This window comes from Lonchura striata, chromosome 3 (assembly GCF_046129695.1).
Source record: "Lonchura striata isolate bLonStr1 chromosome 3, bLonStr1.mat, whole genome shotgun sequence".
NCBI lineage: Eukaryota > Metazoa > Chordata > Aves > Passeriformes > Estrildidae > Lonchura > Lonchura striata.
The window spans coordinates 112484136-112511565 of record NC_134605.1 but is presented as its reverse complement, the minus strand read 5'-3'; the positions used below and the strand labels follow the sequence as shown (position 1 = coordinate 112511565).

The following is a 27430-nucleotide window of genomic DNA, read 5'->3' as shown; positions in this document are numbered from 1 at the left end:
ATCCCCATCCCCATTCCCATTCCCATTCCCATTCCCATTCCCATTCCCATTCCCATCCCCATTCCCATCCCATTCCCATCCCATTCCCATCCCCATTCCCATTCCCATCCCCATCCCCATTCCCATTCCCATTCCCATCCCATTCCCATCCCATTCCCATCCCCATCCCCATTCCCATCCCTGTTCCCATTCCCATCCCCATTCCCATTCCCATTCCCATTCCCATTCCCATTCCCATTCCCATCCCCATCCCCATTCCCATTCCCATTCCCATTCCCATTCCCATTCCCATTCCCGTTCCCATCCCCAATCTCAATTCCCATCCCTGTTCCCATCCCCATTCCCATCCCCATTCCCATTCCCATTCCCATTCCCATTCCCATTCCCATCCCCAATCTCAATTCCCATCCCCATTCCCATTCCCATTCCCATTCCCACTCCCATTCCCATTCCCATTCTCATCCCCATTCCCATTCCCATCCCCAATCTCAATTCCCATTCCCAATCCCAACCCCAATCCCAACCCCATTCCCATTCCCAATTCCCATTCCCAATTCCCCATCCCCATCCCCATCCCCGGCCCCATTCCCATCCCCTGTTCCCATTCCCGATCCCGTTCCCGATCCCAATTCCCCATCCCCATTCCCAATCCCAGTTCCCAATCCCATTCCCAACCCCCATTCCCAAGCCCCGTTCTCAATCCTGATACCGATCCCGATCCCGATCCCGATCCCGATCCCGATTCACCGTCCCCATTCCTGATCCCGATCCCGATCCCGATCCCGATTCCCCGTCCCCAATCCCGATCCTGATCCCGATCCCGATCCCGATCCCCATTCCCAACCCCAGTTCCCATTCCCGATCCCGATCCCCATTCCCAACCCCAGTTCCCATTCCCAACCCTAGTTCCCATTCCCGATCCTGATCCTGATCCCGATTCCCCATCCCCAGTTCCCGATCCCGATCCCGATCCCGATCCCGATCCCGATCCTGATCCCCATTCCCGTCCCCAATCCCGATCCCCATTCCCAATCCCATTCCCAACCCCAGTTCCCATTCCCGATCCCGATCCCGATCCCCATTCCCAACCCCAGTTCCCACTCCCGATCCCGATCCCGATCCCGATCCCGATGCCGATGCCGATCCCGCCTCCTTACGCGATGGCCTCCACCATGTCCAGCCCCATGCGGATGGCGCAGGCCGCGTGGTCCTCCCGGAATTCCGGCAGCCCGCAGATGCAGTAGTAGCAATCCCCCAGGATCTTGATCCGCAGCTGGTGATGCTTCTGGGAATTCCCAAAATTCCCGTCATCCCCGCCCGAAAATTTAAAAAAAACGAGAATTTCCCATTCCCGAACCCCATTTCCCACCCGTCCGAGTGGCCGGGGAAAGGCTGGAAAAATTTGGGATTGTCGGATTGGAATGGGGTGGGATTAAAGGCCCGTGGATCCCATCCCAAACCTTTCCGGGATTTTGGGATCCAGGACGCTCAGGATCCATCCCGAGGGGTTTTTATGGAATTCTGGGATGGAAAAGGGAAGGAATTCCAGGAAAAATCAAGTGTGGCACGGAGCTGAGGGGTTGATTTGTCCTTGGGAATGTCCAAGGAAAGATTGGAAAAATTTGGGATTATGGCATTGGAATGGGATGGAATTGGATATCTATGGATCCACTCTGGGATTCTGGGATCCAGGACACTCAGGATCCATCCCGAGGGGGTTTTATGGAATTCTGGGATGGAAAAGGGAAGGAAAATGTGGGAAAAATTTGGGAATTCCAGGGAAAATCAGGTGTGGTGTAGAGGGGAGGGGTTGGTTCATTCCCTGGGAATGTCCAAGGAAAAGTTGGAGCCGTTTGGGATTGGGATGGGATTGGAGATCCACGGATCCCATCCCAAACCATTCCGGGATTTTGGGATCCAGGACACTCAGGATCCATCCTGAGAGGTTTTTATGGAATTCAGGGATGGAAAAGGGAAGGAATTCCAGAAAAAATCGGGTGTGGCACGGAGATGAGGGGTTGATTTGTCCTTGGGAATGTCCAAGGAAAAGTTGGAGCGGTTTGGGATCGGGATTGGAGCTCCACGGATCCCATCCCAAACCTTTCCAGGATTTTGGGATCCAGGACGCTCAGGATCCATCCCGAGGGATTTTTATGGAATTCGGGGATGGAAAAGGGAAGGAATTCCAGAAAAAATCAAGCGTGGCACGGAGCTGAGGGGTCGACCCATCCTTGCGAGCGCCCAAGGGAAGGCTGGCGAAATCCGGGATGGTGGGGGCAGGAATTGGGGGTTTTTTTGGGTGGGGTTGGGAATTCCGGGAATTCCGGGAATTCGGGAATTCCGGGAACGCCGACTCACGGCGGCCAGCTTGTCGAAGCGGGCGAAGAGCTCGTTGAGGAGCTTGACGAGCTCCTGGGCGCTGCAGGAGGACGAGAGCTGCGTGAAGCCCACGATGTCGGCGAACAGGATGCTGCGGAATCCCGGGAATTCCCGTCAGGCGGCCGATCCCGGGAAACGGCAAAGGCCGGGATAACGCCGGCGCGGCCTCGGCACCGCGGCTTTAGCGGGAAAGAAATCCGGGATGCGGGGAAACGCGGCTGGAGAAACTCAGCTCCCAACGGCCGGTTCCCGTTTTTCCCAAAAAAAAAATATAAATCCTGGATTTGTCGATGAAAACTCAATCCCGAATTCCTCATTCCCATTTTTCCCCAGAAAATCCTGGATGTATAGATGAAAACTCAATCCCGAATTCCTCATTCCCATTTTTCCCCAGAAAATCCCGGATGTATCAATGAAAACTCAGTCCCAAATTCCTCATTCCCATTTTCCCAAAAAAAAAAAATCCTGGATTTGTCAATGAAAACTCAATCCCAAATTCCTCATTCCCATTTTCCCCAAAAAAAAAAAAATCCTGGATGTGTCGATAAAAACTCAATCCCAAATTTCTCAATCCTATTTTTCCCAAAAAAATCCTGGATTTGTCGATGAAAACTCAATCCCAAATTCCTCATTCCCATTTTTCCCCAGAAAATCCCGGATGTATCGATGAAAACTCAATCCCGACTTTCTCATTCCCATTTTTCCCAAAAAAATCCTGGATGTGTTGATAAAAACTCAATCCCGAATTTCTCAATCCTATTTTTCCCAAAAAAATCCTGGATTTGTCAATGAAAACTCAATCCCGAATTCCTCATTCCCGTTTTCCTAAAAAAAAAAATCCCGGATGTGTCAATACGAATTCAATCCCGACTTTCTCATTTCCATTTTTCCCAAAAAAATCCAGGATTTGTTGATACAAACTCAATCCCAATTTTCTCAATCCCATTTTCTTAAAAAAAATTCCTGGATTTGTCGATAAAAACTCAATCCCAAATTTCTTAATCCCATTTTTCCCCCCCAAAAAAAATTCCTGGATTTGTGAATATAAATCCAATCCCAACTTTCTCATTCCCATTTTTCCCCAAAAAAAATTCCTGGATTTGTCGATACAAACTCAATCCCGACTTTCTCATTCTCATTTTTCCCAAAAAAAAAATCCTGGGTTTAATATAAATCCAATCCCGATTTTCTCATTCCCATTTTTCCCCAGAAAATCCCGGATGTATCGATGAAAACTCAATCCCAACTTCCTCATTCCCATTTTCCCAAAAAAAAAATCCCGGATGTGTCAATAAAAACTCAATCCCGACTTTCTCAATCCCGTTTTTCCAAAAAAAATCCCGGATGTGTTAATTCAAACTGAATCCCAACTTCCTCATTCCCGTTTTTCCCAAAAAAAAAATCCGGGATATGGGAAAAACGGCGCTCGACAAACTCAATCCTGAATCCCTCATTCCGGTTTTCCCAAAAAAAAAATCCAGGATTTGTGAATTTAAATCCAATCCCGACTTCCTCATTCCCAATTTTCCAAAAAAAATTCCCGGATTTGTCGATACAAACTCAATCCCGAATTTCTCATTCCCGTTTTTCCCCCAAAAAAATCCCGGATGCGGCAAAAACGACGCCCCGAAAACTGAATCCCGATTTTGGGAATTCCCAGCGGTTTTCTGGGAACGTTTTCCACGCGGAATGGGAGAAATTTTGGGAATTCTGGACAATTTTCTGGGAATGTTTTGCACACAGAACGGGAGAATTTTGGGAATTCCTGACGGTTTTCTGGGAATGTTTTGTGTGCAGAATTTTGGGAATTTTGGGAATTCTCGCTGATTTTCCAGGAACATTTTCTGCGTGAGACAAGGGAGAATTTTGGGAATTCCTGACGATTTTCTGGGAATGTTTTCCGCACAGAATGGAGGGAATTTTGGGAATTCCTGACGATTTTCCGGCAACATTTTTCTGCGTGGAAGGGGGAAATTTTGGGAATTCCTGACAATTTTCTGGGAATGTTTTCTGTGTAGAATGGGAGAATTTTGGGAATTCCTGACGATTTTCAAGGAACGTTTTCCGCACAGAATGGGAGAATCTTGGAAATTCCTGACGATTTTCTGGGAATGTTTTCCGTGAGGAACAGGAGAATTTTGGGAATTCCCATCGGTTTTCTGGGAATGGTTTCTGTGAAGAATGGGCAAATTTTGGGAATTCTCACTGGTTTTCTGGGAATGTTTTCCATACGGATCGGGAGAATTTTTGGAAATTCCCACTGATTTTCTGGGAATGTTTTCCATGCGGATCGGGAGAATTTTTGGGAATTCTCACTGGTTTTCCTGGAACATTTTCCATGCGGAACGGGGGAATTTTGGGAATTCCCAGCGGTTCTCTGGGAATGTTTTCCACGCATAATGAGCTAAATTTGGAAATTCCTGACAATTTTCTGGGAATGTTTTCCATGCGGAATGGGAGAAATTTTGGGGATTTCCACTGGTTTTCCGGGAACATTTCCCTGCAAAATGGGAAAATGTTGGGAACATTTTTCCGGGAACGTTTTCCGCGCGAAACGGGAGAATTTTGGGAATTCCCACCAGATTTCCACAAACATTTTCCCACAGAACGGGCAAATGTTGGGAACATTTTTTTCCAGGAACACTTTCCATGCAGAACGGGAGAATTTTGGGAATTCCTGCCAATTTTCCGGCAAAGTTTTTCTGCGTGGAATGGGGAAATTTTGGGAATTCCTGACAATTTTCTGGGAATGTTTTCTGTGTAGAATGGGAGAATTTTGGGAATTCCCGCCGATTTTCAGGGAACGTTTTCCGCACAGAATGGGAGAATCTTGGAAATTCCTGACGATTTTCTGGGAATGTTTTCCGTGAGGAACAGGAGAATTTTGGGAATTCCCACCGGTTTTCTGGGAATGGTTTCTGTGAAGAATGGGCAAATTTTGGGAATTCCCACTGGTTTTCTGGGAATGTTTCCATGCGGATTGGGAGAATTTTTGGAAATTCCCACTGGTTTTCTGGGAATGTTTTCCATGCGGATCGGGAGAATTTTTGGAAATTCCCACTGGTTTTCTGGGAATGTTTTCCATGCGGATCGGGAGAATTTTTGGAATTCCCACTGGTTTTCTGGGAATGTTTTCCATGCGGATCGGGAGAATTTTTGGAAATTCCCACTGGTTTTCTGGGAATGTTTTCCATGCGGATCGGGAGAATTTTTGGAATTCCCACTGGTTTTCTGGGAATGTTTTCCATACGGATCGGGAGAATTTTTGGAAATTCCCACTGGTTTTCTGGGAATGTTTTCCATGCGGAGAGGGAGAATTTTCGGAATTCCCACTGGTTTCTGGGAATGTTTTCTGCGTGCAACGTGGGAATTCTGGGAATTCCCACTGATTTTCTGGGAATGTTTTCTGTGCGGATCAGGAGAATTTTTGGAAATTCCCACTGGTTTTCTGGGAATGTTTTCCATACAGAGCGGGAGAATTTTCGGAATTCCCACTGGTTTTCTGGGAATGTTTTCCTTGCGGATCGGGAGAATTTTTGGAAATTCCCACTGGTTTTCTGGGAATGTTTTCCTTGCGGAGAGGGAGAATTTTTGGAAATTCCCACTGGTTTTCTGGGAATGTTTTCTGCGCGCAACGGGGGATTTTTGGAAATTCCCACTGGTTTTCTGGGAATGTTTTCTGCATGCAACGGGGGAATTTTGGGAATTCCCGCCGACTTCCAAGGAACGTTTTCCGCACAGAACGGGGGAATTCTGGGAATTCCCAGAGTTCCCGTGGGGTTCCCTGGGAACGTTTTCCACGCGGAACGGGCGGATTTCCGTGGAACGGCGCCGTTTTTTCCCCGCGGGGGCGGGGGTTCCCGGGGGTTTTTTTTCCAGGAATTCCGGGAATTCCGGGAATTCCGGGCAGGGCGGACCTGACGTTCTCGTGGCGGTACATGTACATGGTGTTGAACTGCTGCAGCTCCTTCTGGCTCGGGTCCTTCTTCATCTCCTGCAGCAGCTCGTCCGCCACGTGCTTGGGCAGGATGGACAGCATCAGCCGCTCCTGCGCACGGAAAAACCGGAATGACGGCCCGGAAAAACGGGAATGATGGCCCGGGAAACACGGGAATGACCGGGAATGCCGGCCTGAAAAACCCGGGAATGCCGGCCGAAAAACCCGGGAATGACGGACCGGAAAAAACGGGAATGACGGCCTGGAAAACCCGGGAATGCCGGCCCAAAAAACCCGGGAATGACAGCCTGAAAAAACCGGGAATGACAGCCCGAAAAACCCGGGAATGATGGCCCGGAAAAACGGGAATGACGGCCGGAAAAACGGGAATGACGGCCCGGAAAACCCGGGAATGACAGCCTGAAAAACCCGGGAATGACGGCCTGAAAAACCCGGGAATGCCGGCCTGAAAAACCCAGGAATGACGGCCCGGAAAAACGGGAATGACGGCCGGGAAAACCCGGGAATGCCGGCCTGGAAAACCCGGGAATGACGGCCTGAAAAACCCGGGAATGACGGCCGGAAAAACCTGGGAATGATGGCCGGAAAAACGGGAATGACGGCCTGGAAAAACGGGAATGACGGCCTGAAAAACCCGGGAATGACGGCCCGAGAAACCTGGGAATGACGGCCTGGAAAACCCGGGAATGCCGGCCTGGAAAACCCGGGAATGACGGCCGGGAAAAACCAGGAATGACGGCCGGGAAAAACCTGGAATGCCAGCCTGAAAAACCCGGGAATGACGGCCCGGAAAACACGGGAATGCCGGCCTGGAAAAACCGGGAATGACGGCCCAAAAAACCGGGAATGACGGCCCGAAAAACCGGGAATGCCAGCCTGAAAAACCTGGGAATGATGGCCGGGAAAACCAGAGAATGACGGCCTGGAAAACCCGGGAATGCCAGCCCGAAAAACCCGGGAATGCCGGCCTGGAAAACCGGGAATGACGGCCTGGAAATCCCGGGAATGACGGCCGGGAAAAACCCGGGAATGACGGCCCGAAAAACCCGGGAATGACGGCCTGAAAAACCCGGGAATGACGGCCTGGAAAACCCGGGAATGCCAGCCCGAAAAACCCGGGAATGACGGCCCAGAAAACCCGGGAATGCCGGCCTGAAAAACCTGGGAATGATGGCCGGAAAAACGGGAATGCCGGCCCAGAAAAACCCGGGAATGCTGGCCCGGAAAACCCGGGAATGCCGGCCTGAAAAACCCGGGAATGACGGCCCGAAAAACCCGGGAATGACGGCCGGAAAAGCCGGGAATGACGGCCTGGAAAAACCTGGGAATGACGGCCCGAAAAACCGGGAATGACGGCCGGAAAACCCGGGAATGACGGCCCGGAAAACCCGGGAATGACGGCCGGAAAAAATGGGAATGATGGCCGGAAAAACGGGAATGACGGCCCAAAAAACCGAGAATGACGGCCCGGAAAAACGGGAATGCCGGCCTGAAAAACCCGGGAATGACGGCCGGGAAAAACCCGGGAATGCCGGCCCGGAAAACCCGGGAATGCCGGCCTGAAAAACCTGGGAATGACAGCCTGAAAAAACCGGGAATGACAGCCCGGAAAAACCCAGGAATGCCGGCCCGGAAAACCCGGGAATGCCGGCCCACAGGAGAAATCGGGAATTATTGGGGGGCAGATGGGAAATTAGGGGGGGAAATTGGGAATTACAGGGGGAAATGGGAATTATTGGGGGGAAAATCAGGAATTATGGGGGGAAATTGGGAATTACTGTGGAAATTGGGAATTACTGGGGGAAATTGGGAATTACAGGGGGGAAATTGGGAATTGTGGGGGGAAATTGGGAATTATGGAGGGAAATTGGGAATTACTAGTGGAAATTGGGAATTATGGGGGGCAATTGGGAATTAAGGGGGGAAATCAGGAATTAAGGGAGGAAATCAGGAATTATCGGGGGAAATTGGGAATTAAAGGGGAGAAATTGGGAATTATGGAGGGAAAATGGGAATTACTGGGGGAAATAGGAAATTACTGGGGGAAATTGGGAATTACAGGGGGAAATTGGGAATTACGGGGGGAAATTGGGAATTACGGGGGGAAAAAGTTGGGTTTGGTTTGTTTCATTCATCGCTGGGACTGTCCCAGGAAAAAACCATCCCAGATCCCAAATCCCAGATCCCAGATCCCAGATCCCAAATCCCAAATCCCAGATCCCAGATCCCACATCCCAAATCCCAAATCCCAGATCCCAAATCCCAAATCCCAAATCCCACATCCCAAATCCCAGATCCCAAATCCCAAATCCCAGATCCCAAATCCCAGATCCCAAATCCCAGATGCCAGATCCCAGATCCCAAATCCCAGATCCCAAATCCCACATCCCAAATCCCATATCCCAAATCCAACATCCAGGATCCAATGTCCTAAATCCCACATCCAAAATCCCAAATCCCAAATCCAGGGATGGATACTGGATGGATCCAGGGATGGATCAGGGACAGATCAGGGATCAATAACCCTGGATCAGGGATCGATATCCCCGGATCAGGGACTGATCAGTGATCAATAACCCTGGATCAGGGATCGATATCCCCGGATCAGGGACTGATCAGGGATCAATAACCCTGGATCAGGGATCGATATCCCCGGATCAGGGACTGATCAGGGATCAATAACCCTGGATCAATAATTGATATCCCCGGATCAGGGACTGATCAGGGATCAATAACCCTGGATCAATAATTGATATCCCCGGATCAGGGACTGATCAGGGATCAATAACCCTGGATCAATAATTGATATTCCAGAATCAGGGCTGGATCAGGAATTGATATCCCTGGATCAGGGACTGATCACTGATCAATAACCCTGGATCAGGGATCGATATCCCAGGATCAGGGACTGATCACTGATCAATATCCCTGGATCAGTGATCGATATCCATGGATCAGGGACTGATCAGTGATCAATACCCCAGCTCCATGCAGGAATTCCCCAGGCACACCAAGAACGCGGCACCGCGGTGGATTTTCCACGGGAATTCTCCCGGGAACGTCGGCAAAGCAACGGCTCCGAGTCCCCGTTCCCATTCCCGGAAAATTCCCAGGAACGGCTCCGAGTCCCTGTTCCCATTCCCGGAAAATTCCCGGGAACGGCTCCGAGTCCCCGTCCCCATTCCTGGAAAATTCCCGGGAACGGCTCCGAGTCCCCGTCCCCATTCCCGGAAAATTCCCGGGGACGGCTCCGAGTCCCCGTCCCCATTCCCGGAAAATTCCCGGGAACGGCTCCGAGTCCCCGTCCCCATTCCCGGAAAATTCCCGGGAACGGCTTCGAGTCTTCGTCCCCGTTCCCGGAAAATTCCCGGGAACGGCTCCGAGTCCCTGTTCCCATTCCCGGAAAATTCCCGGGAACGGCTCCGAGTGCCCGTCCCCATTCCCGGAAAATTCCCGGGAACGGCTCCGAGTCCCTGTTCCCATTCCCGGAAAATTCCCGGGAACGGCTCCGAGTCCCAGTTCCTATTCCTGGAAAATTCCCGGGAACGGCTCCGAGTCCCGGTTCCCATTCCCGGAAAATTCCCGGGAACGGCTCCGAGTCCCCGTCCCCATTCCCGGAAAATTCCCAGCAACGGCTCCGAGTCCCCGTCCCCATTCCCGGAAAATTCCCAGGAACGGCTCCGAGTCCCCGTTCCCATTCCTGGAAAATTCCCGGGAACGGCTCCGAGTCCCTGTCCCCATTCCTGGAAAATTCCCAGGAACGGCTCCGAGTCCCGGTTCCCATTCCCGGAAAATTCCCAGGAACGGCTCCGAGTCCCTGTTCCCATTCCCGGAAAATTCCCGGGAACGGCTCCGAGTCCCCGTCCCCATTCCCGGAAAATTCCCAGCAACGGCTCCGAGTCCCTGTTCCCATTCCCGGAAAATTCCCGGGAACGGCTCCGAGTCCCGGTTCCCATTCCCAGGAACGGCTCCGAGTCCCCGTTCCCATTCCCGGAAAATTCCCGGGAACGGCTCCGAGTCCCCGTTCCCATTCCCGGAAAATTCCCAGGGACGGCTCCGAGTCCCGGTTCCCATTCCCAGAAAATTCCCAGGGACGGCTCCGAGTCCCCGTCCCCATTCCCGGAAAATTCCCGGGAACGGCTCCGAGTCCCCGTCCCCATTCCCGGAAAATTCCCGGGAACGGCTCCGAGTCCCCGTCCCCATTCCCAGGAACGGCTCCGAGTCCCCGTTCCCATTCCCGGAAAATTCCCGGGAACGGCTCCGAGTCCCTGTTCCCATTCCCGGAAAATTCCCGGGAACGGCTCCGAGTCCCTGTTCCCATTCCCAGGAACGGCTCCGAGTCCCTGTTCCCATTCCCGGAAAATTCCCGGGAACGGCTCCGAGTCCCCGTCCCCATTCCCAGGGACGGCTCCGAGTCCCAGTCCCCATTCCCAGAAAATTCCCGGGAACGGCTCCGAGTCCCCGTCCCCATTCCCAGAAAATTCCCAGCAACGGCTCCGAGTCCCTGTTCCCATTCCCGGAAAATTCCCAGGAACGGCTCCGAGTCCCCGTTCCCATTCCCAGAAAATTCCCAGGAACGGCTCCGAGTCCCTGTTCCCATTCCCGGAAAATTCCCGGGAACGGCTCCGAGTCCCCGTCCCCATTCCCGGAAAATTCCCGGGAACGGCTCCGAGTCCCTGTTCCTATTGCTGGAAAATTCCCGGGAACGGCTCCGAGTCCCTGTTCCCATTCCCGGAAAATTCCCAGCAACGGCTCCGAGTCCCTGTTCCCATTCCCGGAAAATTCCTGGGAACGGCTCCGAGTCCCCGTCCCCATTCCCAGAAAATTCCCGGGAACGGCTCCGAGTCCCCGTCCCCATTCCCGGAAAATTCCCAGCAACGGCTCCGAGTCCCGGTTCCTATTCCTGGAAAATTCCCGGGAACGGCTCCGAGTCCCCGTCCCCATTCCCGGAAAATTCCCGGGAACGGCTCCGAGTCCCCGTCCCCATTCCCAGCAACGGCTCCGAGTCCCCGTCCCCATTCCCGGAAAATTCCCAGGAACGGCTCCGAGTCCCGGTTCCCATTCCCGGAAAATTCCCAGCAACGGCTCCGAGTCCCCGTTCCCATTCCCGGAAAATTCCCGGGAACGGCTCCGAGTCCCTGTTCCTATTGCTGGAAAATTCCCGGGAACGGCTCCGAGTCCCTGTTCCTATTCCCGGAAAATTCCCGGGAACGGCTCCGAGTCCCTGTTCCCATTCCCGGAAAATTCCCGGGAACGGCTCCGAGTCCCCGTCCCCATTCCCGGAAAATTCCCAGCAACGGCTCCGAGTCCCGGTTCCCATTCCCGGAAAATTCCCGGGAACGGCTCCGAGTCCCGGTTCCCATTCCCAGGAACGGCTCCGAGTCCCCGTTCCCATTCCCGGAAAATTCCCGGGAACGGCTCCGAGTCCCTGTCCCCATTCCCAGCAACGGCTCCGAGTCCCTGTTCCCATTCCCGGAAAATTCCCAGCAACGGCTCCGAGTCCCCGTCCCCATTCCCGGAAAATTCCCAGGGACGGCTCCCAGTCCCCGTCTCCATTCCTGGAAAATTCCCGGGAACGGCTCCGAGTCCCTGTTCCCATTCCCGGAAAATTCCCGGGAACGGCTCCGAGTCCCCGTTCCCATTCCCGGAAAATTCCCGGGAACGGCTCCGAGTCCCCGTCCCCATTCCCAAGGAACAACTCCGAGTCCCCGTCCCCATTCCCGGAAAATTCCCGGGAACGGCTCCGAGTCCCCGTCCCCATTCCTGGTGTTCTGATCCCCTTTCCCATCCGCATTCCCATTCCCATTCCCATTCCCATTCCCATTCCCATTCCTATTCCAATCCCTGATCCCATCATCCCCATCCCCATCATTCCTGTCATTCCCATTCCCATCCTCATCCCCATCCCCATCCCCGTTCCCAATCCCATTCCCAGTTCCCATTCCCAGTTCCCAATCCCATCATTCCCGTTCCCATTCCCGATCCCATCATTCCCATCCCCATCATCCCCATCATTCCCATCCTTCCTGTTCCCATTCCCAGTTCCCAATCCCATTATTCCCGTTATTCCCATTCCCATCCCCATCATCTCCATCATTCCCGTTCCCATTCCCGATCCCATCATTCCCATTCCCATCATCCCCATCATTCCCATCCCCGTTCCCATTCCCATTCCCAGTTCCCAATCCCATCATTCCCATTCCCATCATCCCCATCATTCCCGTCCTTCCTGTTCCCATTCCCAGTTCCCAATCCCATCATTCCCATTCCCAGTTCCCAATCCCATCATTCCCATTCCCATCATCCCCATCATTCCCGTCCTTCCTGTTCCCATTCCCAGTTCCCAATCCCATCATTCCCGTCATTCCCATTCCCATTCCCATCCCCATCATTCCCATTCCCGTTCCCATTCCCAGTTCCCAATCCCATCATTCCCATCCCCATCATCCCCATCATTCCCATTCCCAGTTCCCAATCCCATCATTCCCATCATTCCCATTCCCATTCCCATTCCCAGTTCCCAATCCCATCATTCCCATCATTCCCATTCCCGTTCCCATTCCCAGTTCCCAATCCCATCATTCCCATCCCCATCATCCCCATCATTCCCATTCCTGTTCCCATCCCCATCATTCCCATTCTTCCTGTTCCCATTCCCAGTTCCCAATCCCATCATTCCCGTCATTCCCGTCATTCCCATTATTCCCGTCATTCCCGCTGTCATTCCCGTCATTCCCGCCATTCCCGTCATTCCCACCTGCTGCTGGCTCTGCTCCTCCAGGTTGAGTTTGACCTCCAGGGATTGCCGCGCCTCCAGGAACGCTTTCCGCAGCTTCCGGTCGGCCAGCACGTAGGACACGGCGCCCACGGCCACCGCGCACGCCTGCAGCGCCGCGTTCGACACCAGCTGTGGGATTTGGGAATAAAAACCGGGATTTGGGATGAAAACACCGGGATTGGAATAAAAACACCGGGATTGGGGATAAAAACACCGGGATTCGGATGAAAACACCGGATTTGGGATAAAAACACCAGGATTGGGGATAAAAACACCGGGATTGGGGATGAAAACACCGGGATTGGGATGAAAACACCGGGATTGGGATGAAAACACCGGGATTGGGATGAAAACACCGGGATTGGGGATGAAAACACCGGGATTGGGGATGAAAACACCGGGATTGGGATGAAAACACCGGGATTGGGATAAAAACACCGGGATTGGGGATGAAAACACCGGGATTGGAATAAAAACACCGGGATTGGGGATAAAAACACCGGGATTGGGATGAAAACACCGGGATTGGGATAAAAACACCGGGATTGGGATAAAAACACCGGGATTGGGATGAAAACACCGGGATTGGGATGAAAACACCAGGATTGGGATAAAAACACCGGGATTGGGATAAAAACACCGGGATTGGGATAAAAACACCAGGATTTGGGATAAAACACCGGGATTGGAATAAAAACACCGGGATTTGGGATAAAAACACCGGGATTGGGATAAAAACACCAGGATTTGGGATAAAACACCGGGATTGGAATAAAAACACCGGGATTTGGGATGAAAACACCGGGATTGGGATAAAAACACCAGGATTGGGATAAAAACACCGTGATTTGGGATAAAACACCGGGATTTGGGATAAAACACCAGGATTTGGGATAAAACACCGGGATTGGAATAAAAACACCGGGATTGGAATAAAAACACCGGGATTTGGGATGAAAACACCGGGATTGGGATAAAAACACCAGGATTGGGATAAAAACACCAGGATTGGGATAAAAACACCGGGATTTGGGATGAAAACACCGGGATTGGGGATGAAAACACCGGGATTGGAATAAAAACACTGGGTTGGGGATAAAAACACCGGGATTGGGATAAAACACCGGGATTGGGATAAAAACACCGGGATTGGGATAAAACACCGGGATTTGGGATAAAACACCAGGATTTGGGATCGTGGGATATCGCAGGATTTGGGAAAAACACCAGGATTTGGGATCGCGGGATTTCCCGGAATTTGGGAAACCACCGGGAATTTGGGATTGTGGGGTATCCCAGGATTTGGGAAAAACACCGGGATTTGGGATCGCGGGATATCCTGGGATTTGGGCTCATGAGATATTCGGGATGAAAGAGCCGGAATTTGGGATTGGGGGGATATTCAGGATTGAATAGCAGAAATTTGGGATCGGGGGATTTTTGGGAAGGAACAGCAGGAATCTGGGATCACGGGACCTTGGGGATTCAACGGTGGGATTTTGGGATCGCGGGATGTTCGGGAACAAAGAGGAGGAATTTGGGAACAAGGATATTCGGGATGGAACAGCAGGAAATTGGGAACGTGGGATATTTGGGATAAAAGAGCAGGAATTTGGGATCACGGGATATTCGGGATGGAACAGCAGGAAATTGGGATCACGGGATATTTGGGATAAAAGAGCAGGAATTTGGGATCACGGGATATTTGGGATAAAAGAGCAGGAATTTGGGATCACGGGATATTTGGGATGAAAGAGGAAGAATTTGGGATCACAGGATATTTGGGATGAAAGAGCAGGAATTTGGGATCATGGGATATTTGGGATGAAAGAGCAGGAATTTGGGATCACGGGATATTTGGGATAAAAGAGCAGGAATTTGGGATCACGGGATATTTGGGATAAAAGAGCAGGAATTTGGGATCACGGGATATTTGGGATGAAAGCACAGGAATTTGGGATCACGGGATATTCGGGATGAAAGAGCAGGAATTTAGGATCACGGGATATTCGGGATGAAAGAGCAGGAATTTGGGATCACGGGATATTTGGGATGAAAGCGCAGGAATTTGGGATCACGGGATATTCGGGATAAAAGAGCAGGAATTTGGGATCACAGGATATTTGGGATAAAAGAGCAGGAATTTGGGATCATGGGATATTCGGGATAAAAGAGCAGGAATTTGGGATCACGGGATATTTGGGATAAAAGAGGAAGAATTTGGGACCACGGGATCATCAGGAAGAACCAGCGGGAATTTGGGATCCGGGGATCTCCGGGATGAAGGAGGAGGAATTCCGGGATGAGCGGATCCGGCGCGGCCCCGACCGCTGCTGGGCCTCAGATCCCGTTTTGGGATAAATCCCGGGAATTTTAGGGGCGAAGCAGCTCCAAAGTGGCCCCGGGAGATCCCGGGCTTGGAAATCCCGGAGATGTTTTGGAAAAAGGCGGCAGCTGGCCGGGATCCCGGGAGATCCCGAGGGATCCCGGGAGATCCCGGGGGATCCCGGGGGAAGGCGGCGGCTCCGGGCGGATCACGTGGCGCCGTTCCCTGGGAATTGCAGCCCCGGGAGCGAGAAAGTTCCGGAAAAACACGGCCGGGCTCCGATCGGCGTTCCCGGGAACGGCCGAAAATTCGGGATTGCTTCTGTTCCCGTTCCCGGAAAAATTCTGGGAACATCCCGAGGGTGGGGGGGGATCCTGGCGTGGATCCCACGGGATGGATTCGGATCCAGGGGGTGGGTCCTGAATGATCCAATGGGATTGATCCCGATCCATGGATTGGATCCCGACCCCATGGATTGGATTCCTGACCCCATGGATCAGATCCCGATCCCACAAATTGGATCCCATGGATCTGATCCCGATTCACGGATTGGATCCTGCCCCGTGGATTGGATCCTGATCCATGGATTGGATCCTGAACCACAGATTGGATCCTGATCCCACGGATCAGATCCTGACCCCATGGATTGGATCCCAATCCATGGATTGGATCCCAACCCCATGGATCCAATCCTGATCCCATGGATTGGGTCCTGATCCCATGGATTGGATCCCAACCCCATGGATTGGATTCCGATCCCATTGGATGGATTCCGATCCCGATCCCATGGATTGGATCCCGACCCCATGGATTGGATCCCGACCCCATGGATTGGATCCCGATCCCATTGGATGGATTCCGATCCCGATCCCATGGATTGGATCCCGACCCCATGGATTGGATCCCGACCCCATGGATTGGATCCCGATCCCATTGGATGGATTCCGATCCCGACCCCATGGATTGGATCCCGAATCCATGGATCAGATCCTGCCCCACAGATTGGATCCTGATCCATGGATTGGATCCCGACCCCACGCTCGGATCCTGATCCTTGGATTGGATCCTGATCCATGGATTGGATCCTGATCCATGGATTGGATCCCGACCCCATGGATTGGATCCCAACCCCACGATCGGATCCTGACCCCACAGATCAGATCCCAATCCCATTGGATGGATCCTGACCCCATGGATCCGATCCCGACTCCATGGATTGGATCCCGATCCCGTGGATTGGATCCCAATCCCGTTGGATGGATCCCGACCCCATGGATCCGATCCTGACCCCACGATTGGATCCCGATCCCATTGGATGGATCCTGACCCCATGGATCCGATCCTGACCCCACAGATTGGATCCCAATCCCACGGATCGGATCCTGATCTGAGTCACATCCCAGAAAAACTCTCCCGATGCGTCCCGAGATCCAAAACACTTCCCAGATCCCAAATTCTGTGGGAAAAGCTCTGGCACAGAGGAGATCCCGGATCCCAAATCCAGATTCTGCAGGAAAAGCTCCGATCCCAGATCCCAAATCCTGCAGGAAAAGCTCCAACCCCAATCCCAAATCCTGCAGGAAAATCTCCAATCTCTGATCCCAAATTCTGCGGGAAAAGCTCCGATACCAGATCCCAAATTCTGCAGGAAAAGCTCCGATCCCAGACCCCAAAATCTGTGGGAAAAGCTCTGATCCCAAATCCCAAATCCTGCAGGAAAATCTCCGATCCCAAATCCTGCAGGAAAAGCTCTGATCCCAAATCCCAAATCCTGCAGGAAAATCTCCGATCCCAAATCCTGCAGGAAAATCTCCAATCCCAAATCCCAAATCCTGCAGGAAAATCTCTGATCCCAAATCCCAAATTCCACGGGAAAAGCTCCGATCCCAGATCCCAAATCCTGCAGGAAAATCTCTGATCCCAGATCCCAAATCCCAAATCCTGCAGGAAAAGCTCTGATCCCAAATCCCAAATTCTGCAGGAAAATCTCCAATCCCAGATCCCAAATTGCACGGGAAAATCTCCGATCCCAAATCCCAAATCCTGCAGGAAAAGCTCTGATCCCAGATCCCAAATCCTGCAGGAAAATCTCCGATCCCAGATCCCAAATTCTGTGGGAAAATCTCCGATCCCAATCCCAAATTCCGGGATCTGCATTGGGGATTCTCCAAGTTTTCCTCCTTGTATCCCACAAACCCCAATCCACGCATCCCAAAAACCAGGAAAAATTTGGGGATTCCCGAGGTTTTCTTGAGCCGCGTTTTCCGAACTCTCGGCATGAACTCCACCTTCCCGGATTATCCCGAAAACCTGAATCAATTCCCAATTTTTCCTTCTTCCACGGAAAAGCCATGGATTAAGCATGGATAACCCATGGATACCCACCAATCCAGGTGCATTCCTTGTCCATTCCCAACATTCCCATTCCCAGAGCATTCCCACCCCATTCCCGCTCCATTCCTGCACCTCCCCTGGATCCATGGAATTCCCACCCTATTCCCATTCCCACCACTCCTGGACCATTCCCACCCCATTCCTGTCCCATTCCTGCTCCTGCCTGGCCGCCTCCTTTGGATCCATGGAATTCCCAACCCATTCCCATTCCATTCCCTGTTCATTCCCACCATTCCCACCCCATTCCATTTTCATTCCCACCATTCCCATTCCCATTCCCATTCCCATTCCCATTTTATTCCCACCCCATTCCTGCTCCATTCCCGCAGCTGCCTGGCCAGCACATCTCAATCCATGGAATTCCCATTCCCACCCCATTCCCCATTCCCATCCCCATTCCCATTCCCATTCCCATTCCCATTCCCATTCCCATTCCCATCCCCATTCCCACCCCATTCCCATTCCCATCCCCATTCCCATTTCCATTCCCATCCCCATTCCCATTCCCATCCCCATCCCCATTCCCATTCCCATATTCCCATTCCCATTCCCATTTCCATTCCCATTCCCCATCCCCATTCCCCATTCCCATTCCCATTCCCATCCTCATCCCCATCCCCGTCCCCATCCCCATCCCCATCCCCATTTCCATTCCCATTCCCCATTCCCATTCCCCATTCCCATTCCCATTCCCATTCCATCCCCATTCCCATCCCCATTCCCATTCCATCCCCATTCCCATCCTCATCCCCATCCCCGTCCCCATCCCCATCCCCATTCCCATTCCCATTCCCATTCCCATCCCCACTCCCATTCCCATCCCCATCCCCATTCCCATTCCCATCCCCATCCCATCCCCATTCCCATTCCCATTCCCGTTCCCATTCCCATCCCCATTCCCATTCCCATTCCCATTCCCATCCCCATCCCCATCCCCATTCCCATTCCCATTCCCATTCCCATTCCCATTCCCATTCCCATCCCCATTCCCATTCCCATTCCCATCCCCATTCCCATCCCCATTCCCATTCCCATTCCCATTCCCATCCCCATTCCCATCCCCATTCCCATCCCCATCCCCATTCCCATTCCCCATTCCCAATCCCATTCCCTCACCTGCCTGGCCACCTCCGCGGGCTCCAGGCGCTCGCGGCCCCTCTGGAATTCCAGGATTCCCAGGAGCAGCGCGTGGGCGGCGCAGGAGGCGGCCGCCAGCAGCAGGATCCGCGCCAGGCGCAGCGGCAGCGTCAGGAAGGAGGAGAAGGCGAAGAACGCCAGCCAGCCCGCCGTGTCCACCCCCTCTGGAAAAATCCTCTGGAATTCCAGAGCCAACAACCCGCAGAGCTGCGCCACCGTCAGCGCCCACAACCCTCCGGGCAGGAATTTCTGGGAAAAATCCTCCGGGAGCAGCCGAGCTTTGAGCAGCAGGAAAAGCGCTCCGTGCGCCGCCAGCGCCGCCAGCGCCGGGAAAAGTTTTTCCAAGCGGGAAAAGTCGGCGCACATTCCCAGGATGTAACAGTCGAAAAGAGCCGAGAACGCCACCAGCACCAGCAGCGTCTCGTGCCGCTGGCGCCGGAAATAAGTCTGGTAGAGTTTTTCCAAGGATTCCGGCGAGAAGGAAAAACGCCGGGAATGCGGCACGCACGGGCAGGATCCGCCGCGCGGCGCCGCGGATTCCCGGGAGAGCCGCAAATTCCCGTCGGGATCCGAAGGGAAACTCAGCGAATAATCCGCGGAATAGTCGGCCGAGAATTCCGGCTCGGAGAAGGCGCGCTTCCCGGGCATTTTTGGGGGTTTTTTTTGTTGGGAATTTCAAAGGGAATCTTGGGATGCTCTCAGAGAAGCGGCGTCATCCTGAAGGGCCGCGCCGCTTGTGCGGCTGCTTCAATCCCGGGAAAACGGCAGCGCCGGGAACGGGGAGGACGGCATTCCCGGGATTCCTGCCCGGCCGATTCCCGGGATTCCTGCCCGGCCGATTCCCGGGATTCCTGCCCGGCCGATTCCCGGGATTCCTGCCCGGCCGATTCCCGGGATTCCTGCGAGCCTGATTCCCGGGATTCCTGCCCGGCTGATTCCCGGGATTCCTGCCCGGCTGATTCCCGGGATTCCTGCCCGGCCGATTCCCGGGATTCCTGCCCGGCCGATTCCCGGCTCCTTCCCGGCCGATTCCCGGTTGATTCCCGGGATTCCTTCCCGTTGATTCCCGGCCGATTCCCGGGATTCCTTCCCGTTGATTCCCGGCCGATTCCCGGGATTCCTGCCCGGCTGATTCCCGGCTCCTTCCCGGCCGATTCCCGGGATTCCTTCCCGTTGATTCCCGGCCGATTCCCGGGATTCCTGCCCGGCTCCTTCCCGGCTCCTTCCCGGCCGATTCCCGGCCGATTCCCGGGATTCCTTCCCGTTGATTCCCGGCTGATTCCCGGGATTCCTTCCCGTTGATTCCCGGCTGATTCCCGGGATTCCTTCCCGGTTGATTCCCGGCTCCTTCCCGGCTGATTCCCGGGATTCCTTCCCGGTTGATTCCCGGCTCCTTCCCGGCTGATTCCCGGGATTCCTTCCCGGCTCCTTCCCGGCCGATTCCCGGCCGATTCCCGGGATTCCTGCCCGGCTGATTCCCGGATTTTCTTCCCGGCTCCTTCCCGGCTCCTTCCCGGCCGATTCCCGGTTGATTCCCGGGATTCCTGCCCGGCCGAATCCCGGCCGATTCCTGGAATTCCTTCCCGGATAATTCCCGGCTCCTTCCCGGCTGATTCCCGGCCGATTCCCGGGATTCCTGCCCGGATAATTCCCGGTTCCTTCCCGGCCGATTCCCGGATTTTCTTCCCGGCCGATTCCCGGTTCCTTCCCGGCTGATTCCCGGTTCCTTCCCGGCTGATTCCCGGTTCCTTCCCGGCTGATTCCCGGTTCCTTCCCGGCCGATTCCCGTCAGATTCCCAAAATCCTTTCCCGGCCAATTCCCGAAATCCTTTCCCGGTTTTCCCCTGACCAATTCCCGGCCGATTCCCGGAATTCCGTCCCGGTTTCTTCCCGGCTCCTTCCCCGCCGATTCCCGGATTTTTTTCCCGGATAATTCCCGGATTTTGGGGGGATTTTTCCCGGATTTTTCCCAGCTGCTTTTCCAGGCGCTTTCCCAGCTTTCCCAGCTCCGCTCCGCAGATGTCGCGATGCCTCCCCTGCTCCTCCTTCCCGAGATGCTTCGTTCCCGCCGGGATCCACAAAAACCGGGAGAAAAAACCGGGAAAAATCCCCAAAAAAACCGGGAAAAAACCGGGGAGAAAACGGGGGAAAAAAACCGGGAGAAAAACGGGAAAAAAACCGGGAAAAAACGGGGGAAAAACGGAAAAAGAAGGAAAAAAAAAAAAAAAAAACGGGAAAAAAACCCCAAAAAACACCGGGAAAAAAATCCCAAAAAAAAACCCTGGAAAAAAGGCGGGATGCAGGGATGCGCTTCCCGATTCCCGCATCCTCTTCCCGGTTTTTCCCGGTTTTTCCCGGGGATGGAGGCTGGAAAAGCGGGACGGGATTTTCCTTTTCCCGGGATCGCGGCGCTCCCGCCTCCCGTAACCCCCTCGGTGCCGGGCTGGGAAAAAATCCCAAAAAAATGAAAAATCCGGGATGAGATTCCCGAGGGAATTCGGGTTTGGGGGGAAAAAAAATAAAAAAAATCCCAAAATTATCCAAGAAATCCTAAAAACCCCAAGAAATTTCAATGAATCCCAAGAAATTCCTCAAGTAAGTAAATAAATCCCAAGAAGTCGGAATAAATCCCAAATAAATCCCAAAAAATCCCCAGAAGTCCCAAGAAATCCCAAATAAATCCCAAAAATTTCCAAGAAATCCCAATAAATCGCAAGAAATCCCCAAAAAAACCAAGAAATCTCAAAAAAATCCCAAGAAATCCCAAAAAGTGCCAAGAATTCCCAAGAATTCCCAAAAAATCCCAATAAATTAAAAAAAAACTCAGAACACCCCCAAAAATTCAAATAAATTCCGCAAAATTGGAATAAATCCCAAATTAATCCCCAAAGTCCCAAGAAATCCCAAAATATCCCAAGAAATCCTAAAAAATCCCAAATAAATCCCAAAAAGTCTGAATAAGTCCCAAATAAATTCCAAGAAATTCCAAAATTACTCAAGAAATCCCAAGAAATCCTAAAACATCCCAAGAAATTTCAAGAAATCCCAATAAATCTTTAGAAATCCCCAAAAAAACCCAAGAAATCCCAAAATATCCTGAAAAATCCCCAAAAATTTCCAAGATATCCCAAAAAAATCCCAATAAATCCCAAGATATCCCAAAAAGTCCCAAGAATTCCCAAAAAAATCCCAATAAACTAAAAAAAAAAAACTCAAAACAGCCCAAGAAATTCAAATAAATCCCACAATATCTGAATAAATCCCAAATAAATCCCAAGGAATTCCAAAATATCCCAAGAAATTCCCAAAACAAGCAAATAAATCCAAAAAAGTCTGAATAAATCCCAAAAAATCCCAAAAAATCCCAAGAAACCCCAAGAAATCCCAAGATATCCCAAAAAGTGCCAAGAATTCCCAAGAATTCCCAAAAAAATCCCAAAAAATTAAAAAATCTCAAAACACCCCAAAAAATTCAAATAAATTCCGCATAATATGAATAAATCCCAAATTAATCCCAAAAGTCCCCAGAAATCCTAAAAAATCCCAAAGAAATCCAAAAATCCCAAATAAATATCCCCCAAAAATCCAAAAAAAAAAAAAATCCCAAGAAATGAAAGAAAAATCTTTTAAAATCCCAAAAATTACAAAATAATCCCAAAAATCCCCCCCAAAACCCCCAAAAAATCCCCAAAAATTAAAAAAATTCCCCCCAAAAAACCCAAAATTTAAAAATCTCCAATAAATCAAAATATTCCCAAATAAACTCCCCCAAAATCCCAAAATTCCTAATAAATCCAAAATAATCCCAAAAAATCCCAATAAATTCCCAATAAATCCTAAACAAATCCCAAAAACTTCCCAAAAATTCCCAATAAATCCCAAAATTTCAAAATAAATCCCAAGTAATCCCCAGAAATCCCCAAGATTCCCAATAAATCCCTAAAAAAATCCCCAACATTCAAAAAAGTCCCAAAAAATTCCCAAAACTTCCCAATAAATCCGAAATAATCCAAAAATTTCCAAATTAATCCCAAATAAATCCCCCCAAATTCCAAATTAATCCCAAATAAATGCCCCCAATTAATTCCCAATAAATCCCCAAAATATTCCCAAATAAATCCCCAAAATATTCCCAAATAAATCCCTAAAAAAATCCCTAAAAAAATCCCCCAAATCCCCAAAATTCCCCAAAAATTCCCAATAAATCCCAAATAGTTCTGAAAATTCCCAATAAATCCCAAATAATCCCTAAAATTAAAAAAAAATCCCAATAAATCCCATATGCCAGAAATTCCCCAAAAATCCCAAATAAATCCCAAAAATCCCAAATAAATCCCAAAAAATTCCCAAAAATTCCCATAATTTTCCAATAAATTCCCAATAAATCCCCAAAATTCCCAATAAATCCCCAAAAAATCTGAAACAATAGCAATAAATCCCCAGGTTTATCCCCCAAAAAATCCACATTTTCCCAATTTTCCCCAAATTTTCCTAATTTTCCCCAAATCTCCAAGCAAGGACGACACAAAATCCGGAATTTGGGATTCAATTTTTTATTTTTAGGGGAAAAAACATCAGGGAAAATTCCAAATATTGCACAGAACCCCGGGAAAATCCCAAATTCCCAAAAAAATGGGGAGGAGGGAGAAAATCCGGGAAAATTCCGGAAAATTTTGGGAAAATTCCAGAAAATTGAAACAAAAAAGGGGAAAAAATAAAAATTGAAAAATGAAAATTCAAGGGGAAAAAAAAATTGGAAAATTCATGAAAATTCAAAAAAAATCCAGAAAATTCAAAAAAAATCCTGAAAATTCCAAAGGAGATTTGGGGGGAAATCCAGGAAAATTTCAGAAAATGGGAAAAAGAAAAAAAGCAGAAAATTAAAAAAAAAATTTATTAAATTCCAAGAAATTCAGAAAATTCCAGAAAGAAACCTGGGAAAATTCTGGAAAATTCCCTAAAATTCAAATAAAATCCAGGAAAATTTGGGGAAAATTCAGGAAAATTCTGGAAATTTCTGAGAAAATTCCAGAAAATTTTAAATAAAAATTAAAAAAAAATAAAAAAGGAAAAAATTCCAGAGGAAAAAAAAAAGAAAATTTAGAGGGAAAAAAAACCTGAAAAATTGGGAAAATTCCAAAAAAATCCAGAAAATTCCCAGGAAATTTGGGGGAAAAATCCGGGAAAAATTCAGAAAATGGTAAAAAAAAATCTGTAAAAATGCAGGGGGGGAAAAATTTAGAAAAATTAAAAAAAAAAAATTCCAGGAAAATTCCGGAAAATTCCTAAAAATTCACAGAAAAATTCCAGGAAATTTAAAAAAAAAAATCAAATTAATTCCAGGAAAATTCGGGGAATATCGGGGGAAATTCCAGAAAAATTCAAAAAATTTCTCCAAAAAAATTCCTGACGATTATTAAAAAAAAAACAGGAAAAATGTTAAAATTATGGAAAATTTAAAAAAATATGGAAAAACCCAAAAAATTCCTGGAAAAAAAAATTTAAATCCAGATTTTTTTTCCCAGAATTCCAAAGGCTTTTCCCAAAATTCCGATTTTCCCAAAAATCCTCAAAATTTTTCCCAAAATTCCAAAGATTTCCAAAGATTTTTCCCCAAGATTCCGATTTCCCCCCAAATTTCGGAAGATTTTCCCCAAAATTCTGATTTTTTTCCCCCAAAATTCCAATGATTTTTCTTCTCAAATTTGGGGTTTTTTTCAAAAAAAAAATCAAAATTTTTTCCAGAATTCCGAATATTTTTCCCAAAATCCCAAGATTTTTCCCAAAATTCCGATTTCCCTCCAAATTTCCAAATATTTTTCTCAGAATTCCAAATACATTCCCAAAATTCTGATTTTTTTTCCCCAAAATTCCAAAGTTTTTTCACAAAATTTCAGATTTCTCCCAAATTTCCAAATTTTTTCCCAAAAATCTGATTTTCCCAAAGTTGATTTCCAAAATTCTGGAGATTTTCCCCAAAATTCCAAAGATTTTTTCTCCAGAATCCCAAATTTTATCCCAAAACTTCCGATTTTTTTTCCCAAAATTCCAAAGGCTCCAGGAAAATCCGGGAATTCTCTCCTGGGATTTTTCCAATTCCAGAAAATTGGGAAAAATCCTCGGAAAAATGGGAATAATCACCAAAAAAATGGGAATAATCCTTGGAAAAACTGGGAAAAACTGGGAAAAATGGAAATAATCTTTAGAAAATTGGGGAAAATCTTTGGAAAATTGGGAAAAACCGTCGGGAAATCAGGAATAATCCAGAAAAATGGGAATTACCTTGGAAAATTGGGAATAATCCCTAAAAAAATGGGAATATCCTCAGGAAAATGGGAAAAACCTTCAGAAAATTGGGAATAAACCCTTGGAAAATTGGGAATAATACTCAGAAAAATGGGAAAAACCCTGGAAAATTGGGAATAACCTCAAAAAAAATGGGAATAAGCCCAAAAAATGGGAATAGCCCTGGGAAAATGGGAATATTCCTTGGAAAATTTGGGAATAGCACTGGAAAAATGGGAATTTTTCAACCTTCAGGAAAATTGGGAAAAACCCTCAGGAAAAACGGGAATAACTCCCAAAAAATGGGAAAAACCCTCCAAAAATTGGGAATAATCCTTGGAATAATGGGAATAATCCTGCGAAAATTGGAAAAAGCCTCGGGAAATTGGGAATAATCCTGGAAAAGTGGGAAAAACCCTGAAAAATGGGAATAAAATGAAAAAAAAGGGAAAAATTCTCGGAAAAATGGGAAAAATCCTTCCAAAAATGGGAATTTTCCTGGAAAAAAACTCGGGAAAAATGGGGAAAACCTTTGGAAAATTTGGGAATAATCTTTGGGAAAATGGGAATAACCCACAGAAAAATGGGAATAACCCAGAGAAAATTTGGAATAAATCCAGAAATATTGGAATAAACCCCCAAAAAATGGGAATAAACCCCAAAAAAAAGTGAAAAATTCGCGGAAAAAATGGGAATAATGCTGCAAAAATTGGAAAAACCCTCGGAAAATTGGGAATGATCATTGGAATGCTGGGAATAATTGTGCAGGAAGGGGAATAACACTCAGAAAATTGGGAATAATCCTGGAAAAGTGGGAAAAACCCTTGGAGAATTGGGAACAGCCGAAAAATGGGAATAAATGCAAAAAAAAAAGGGAAAAAGTGGCAGAAAATTGTGAATAACCCCCCTAAAAATGGGAATAAACTGAGAAAAAAAAGAGGGAAAAATTCTCAGAAAAATGGGAATAACTCCCCAAAAAGTGGGAATAAACTGAAAAAAATAAAAGGGAAAAATTCGCAGAAAAATGGGAATAACCCGCAAAAAAATGGGAATAAACTGAGAAAAAAAAGGGGAAAATTTGCAGAAAAATGGGAATATCCCCCCCCCCAAAAAAAGGGAATAAATGCCAAAAAATTCGCAGAAAAATGGGAATAAATGCCAAAAAAAACGGAATAAATGCCAAAAAAAAAAGAGTGAAAAATTAGCAGAAAAATGGGAATAACTCCCAAAAAATGGGAATAAATGCCAAAAAAAAGGGGAATAAATGCGAAAAAAGAAGGGAAAAATTCGCAGAAAAATGGGAATAACCCCCAAAAAAACGGGAATAACGGCCGGGAATCCCGGGATTTCCGCTCCTGCTGTTCTGCCTGGATGGGATCGGAATTCCGGCGGCGTTCCGGGCGGGAATTCCTAGGGAAGGTTCCGGAGCAGAATTGGGAATAATCCTGGAAAATTGGGGAAAGCCCCTGGAGAGTTGGGCATGAGCCTCGAAAAATGGGAATAAATCGGAAAAAAGGGAAAATTATCTGAAAAATGGGAATAACCCCCGAAAAATATGGGAATAAATGGAAAAAAAAAAGGGGAAAATTAGCAAAAAATTGGGAATAACCCCCCAAAAAAAGGGAATAAATACCAAAAAAAAAGGTGAAAAATTCTCCGAAAAATGGGAATAACCACCCAAAAAATGGGAATAAACTAAAAAAAAAAAGGGAAAAATTCACAGAAAATTGGGAATAACCCCTTAAAAGACGGGAATAACGGCCGGGAATCCCGGGATCTGCGCTCCTGCTGTTCTGCCCGGGCGGGATCGGAATTCCGGCGGCGTTCCGGGCGGGAATCTACGGAAGGTTCCGGAGCAGGGCGGCGCGGGAATAACACTGGAAAAGTGGGAAAAACCCTTGGAGAATTGGGAATAACCCCCCAAAAAATGGGAATAAATGCCAAAAAAAAGGGAAAAATTCTCGGAAAAATGGGAATAACCCCCAAAAAAATGGGAATAAACGCCAAAAAAAAGAAGGGAAAAATTAGCAGAAAAATGGGAATAACCACCCAAAAAAAGGGAATAAATACCAAAAAAAAAGGTGAAAAATTCTCCGAAAAATGGGAATAACCACCTAAAAAATGGGAATAAACTAAAAAAAAAAAAGGAAAAAATTAGGAGAAAATTGGGAAT

General features: G+C 48.9%; 1 protein-coding gene across 1 annotated transcript in view; it reads right to left on the bottom strand.

Annotated features, from left to right (window-relative positions):
- Positions 1 to 19625, bottom strand: part of ADCY3 (adenylate cyclase 3) — a 39579-nt gene extending 19954 nt beyond the window's left edge. The window contains exons 1-5 of the mRNA XM_077782485.1: positions 18952 to 19625; positions 13095 to 13244; positions 6297 to 6427; positions 2359 to 2470; positions 1158 to 1285 (exon numbers count right to left, since the gene is read on the bottom strand). Of these exons, the coding sequence (XP_077638611.1) occupies positions 1158 to 1285; positions 2359 to 2470; positions 6297 to 6427; positions 13095 to 13244; positions 18952 to 19620 (1190 nt within the window). The 5' untranslated portion in view covers positions 19621 to 19625. The remainder of the gene's footprint in view (positions 1 to 1157; positions 1286 to 2358; positions 2471 to 6296; positions 6428 to 13094; positions 13245 to 18951) is intronic.
- Between the last annotated feature and the right edge of the window lie 7805 nt (positions 19626 to 27430).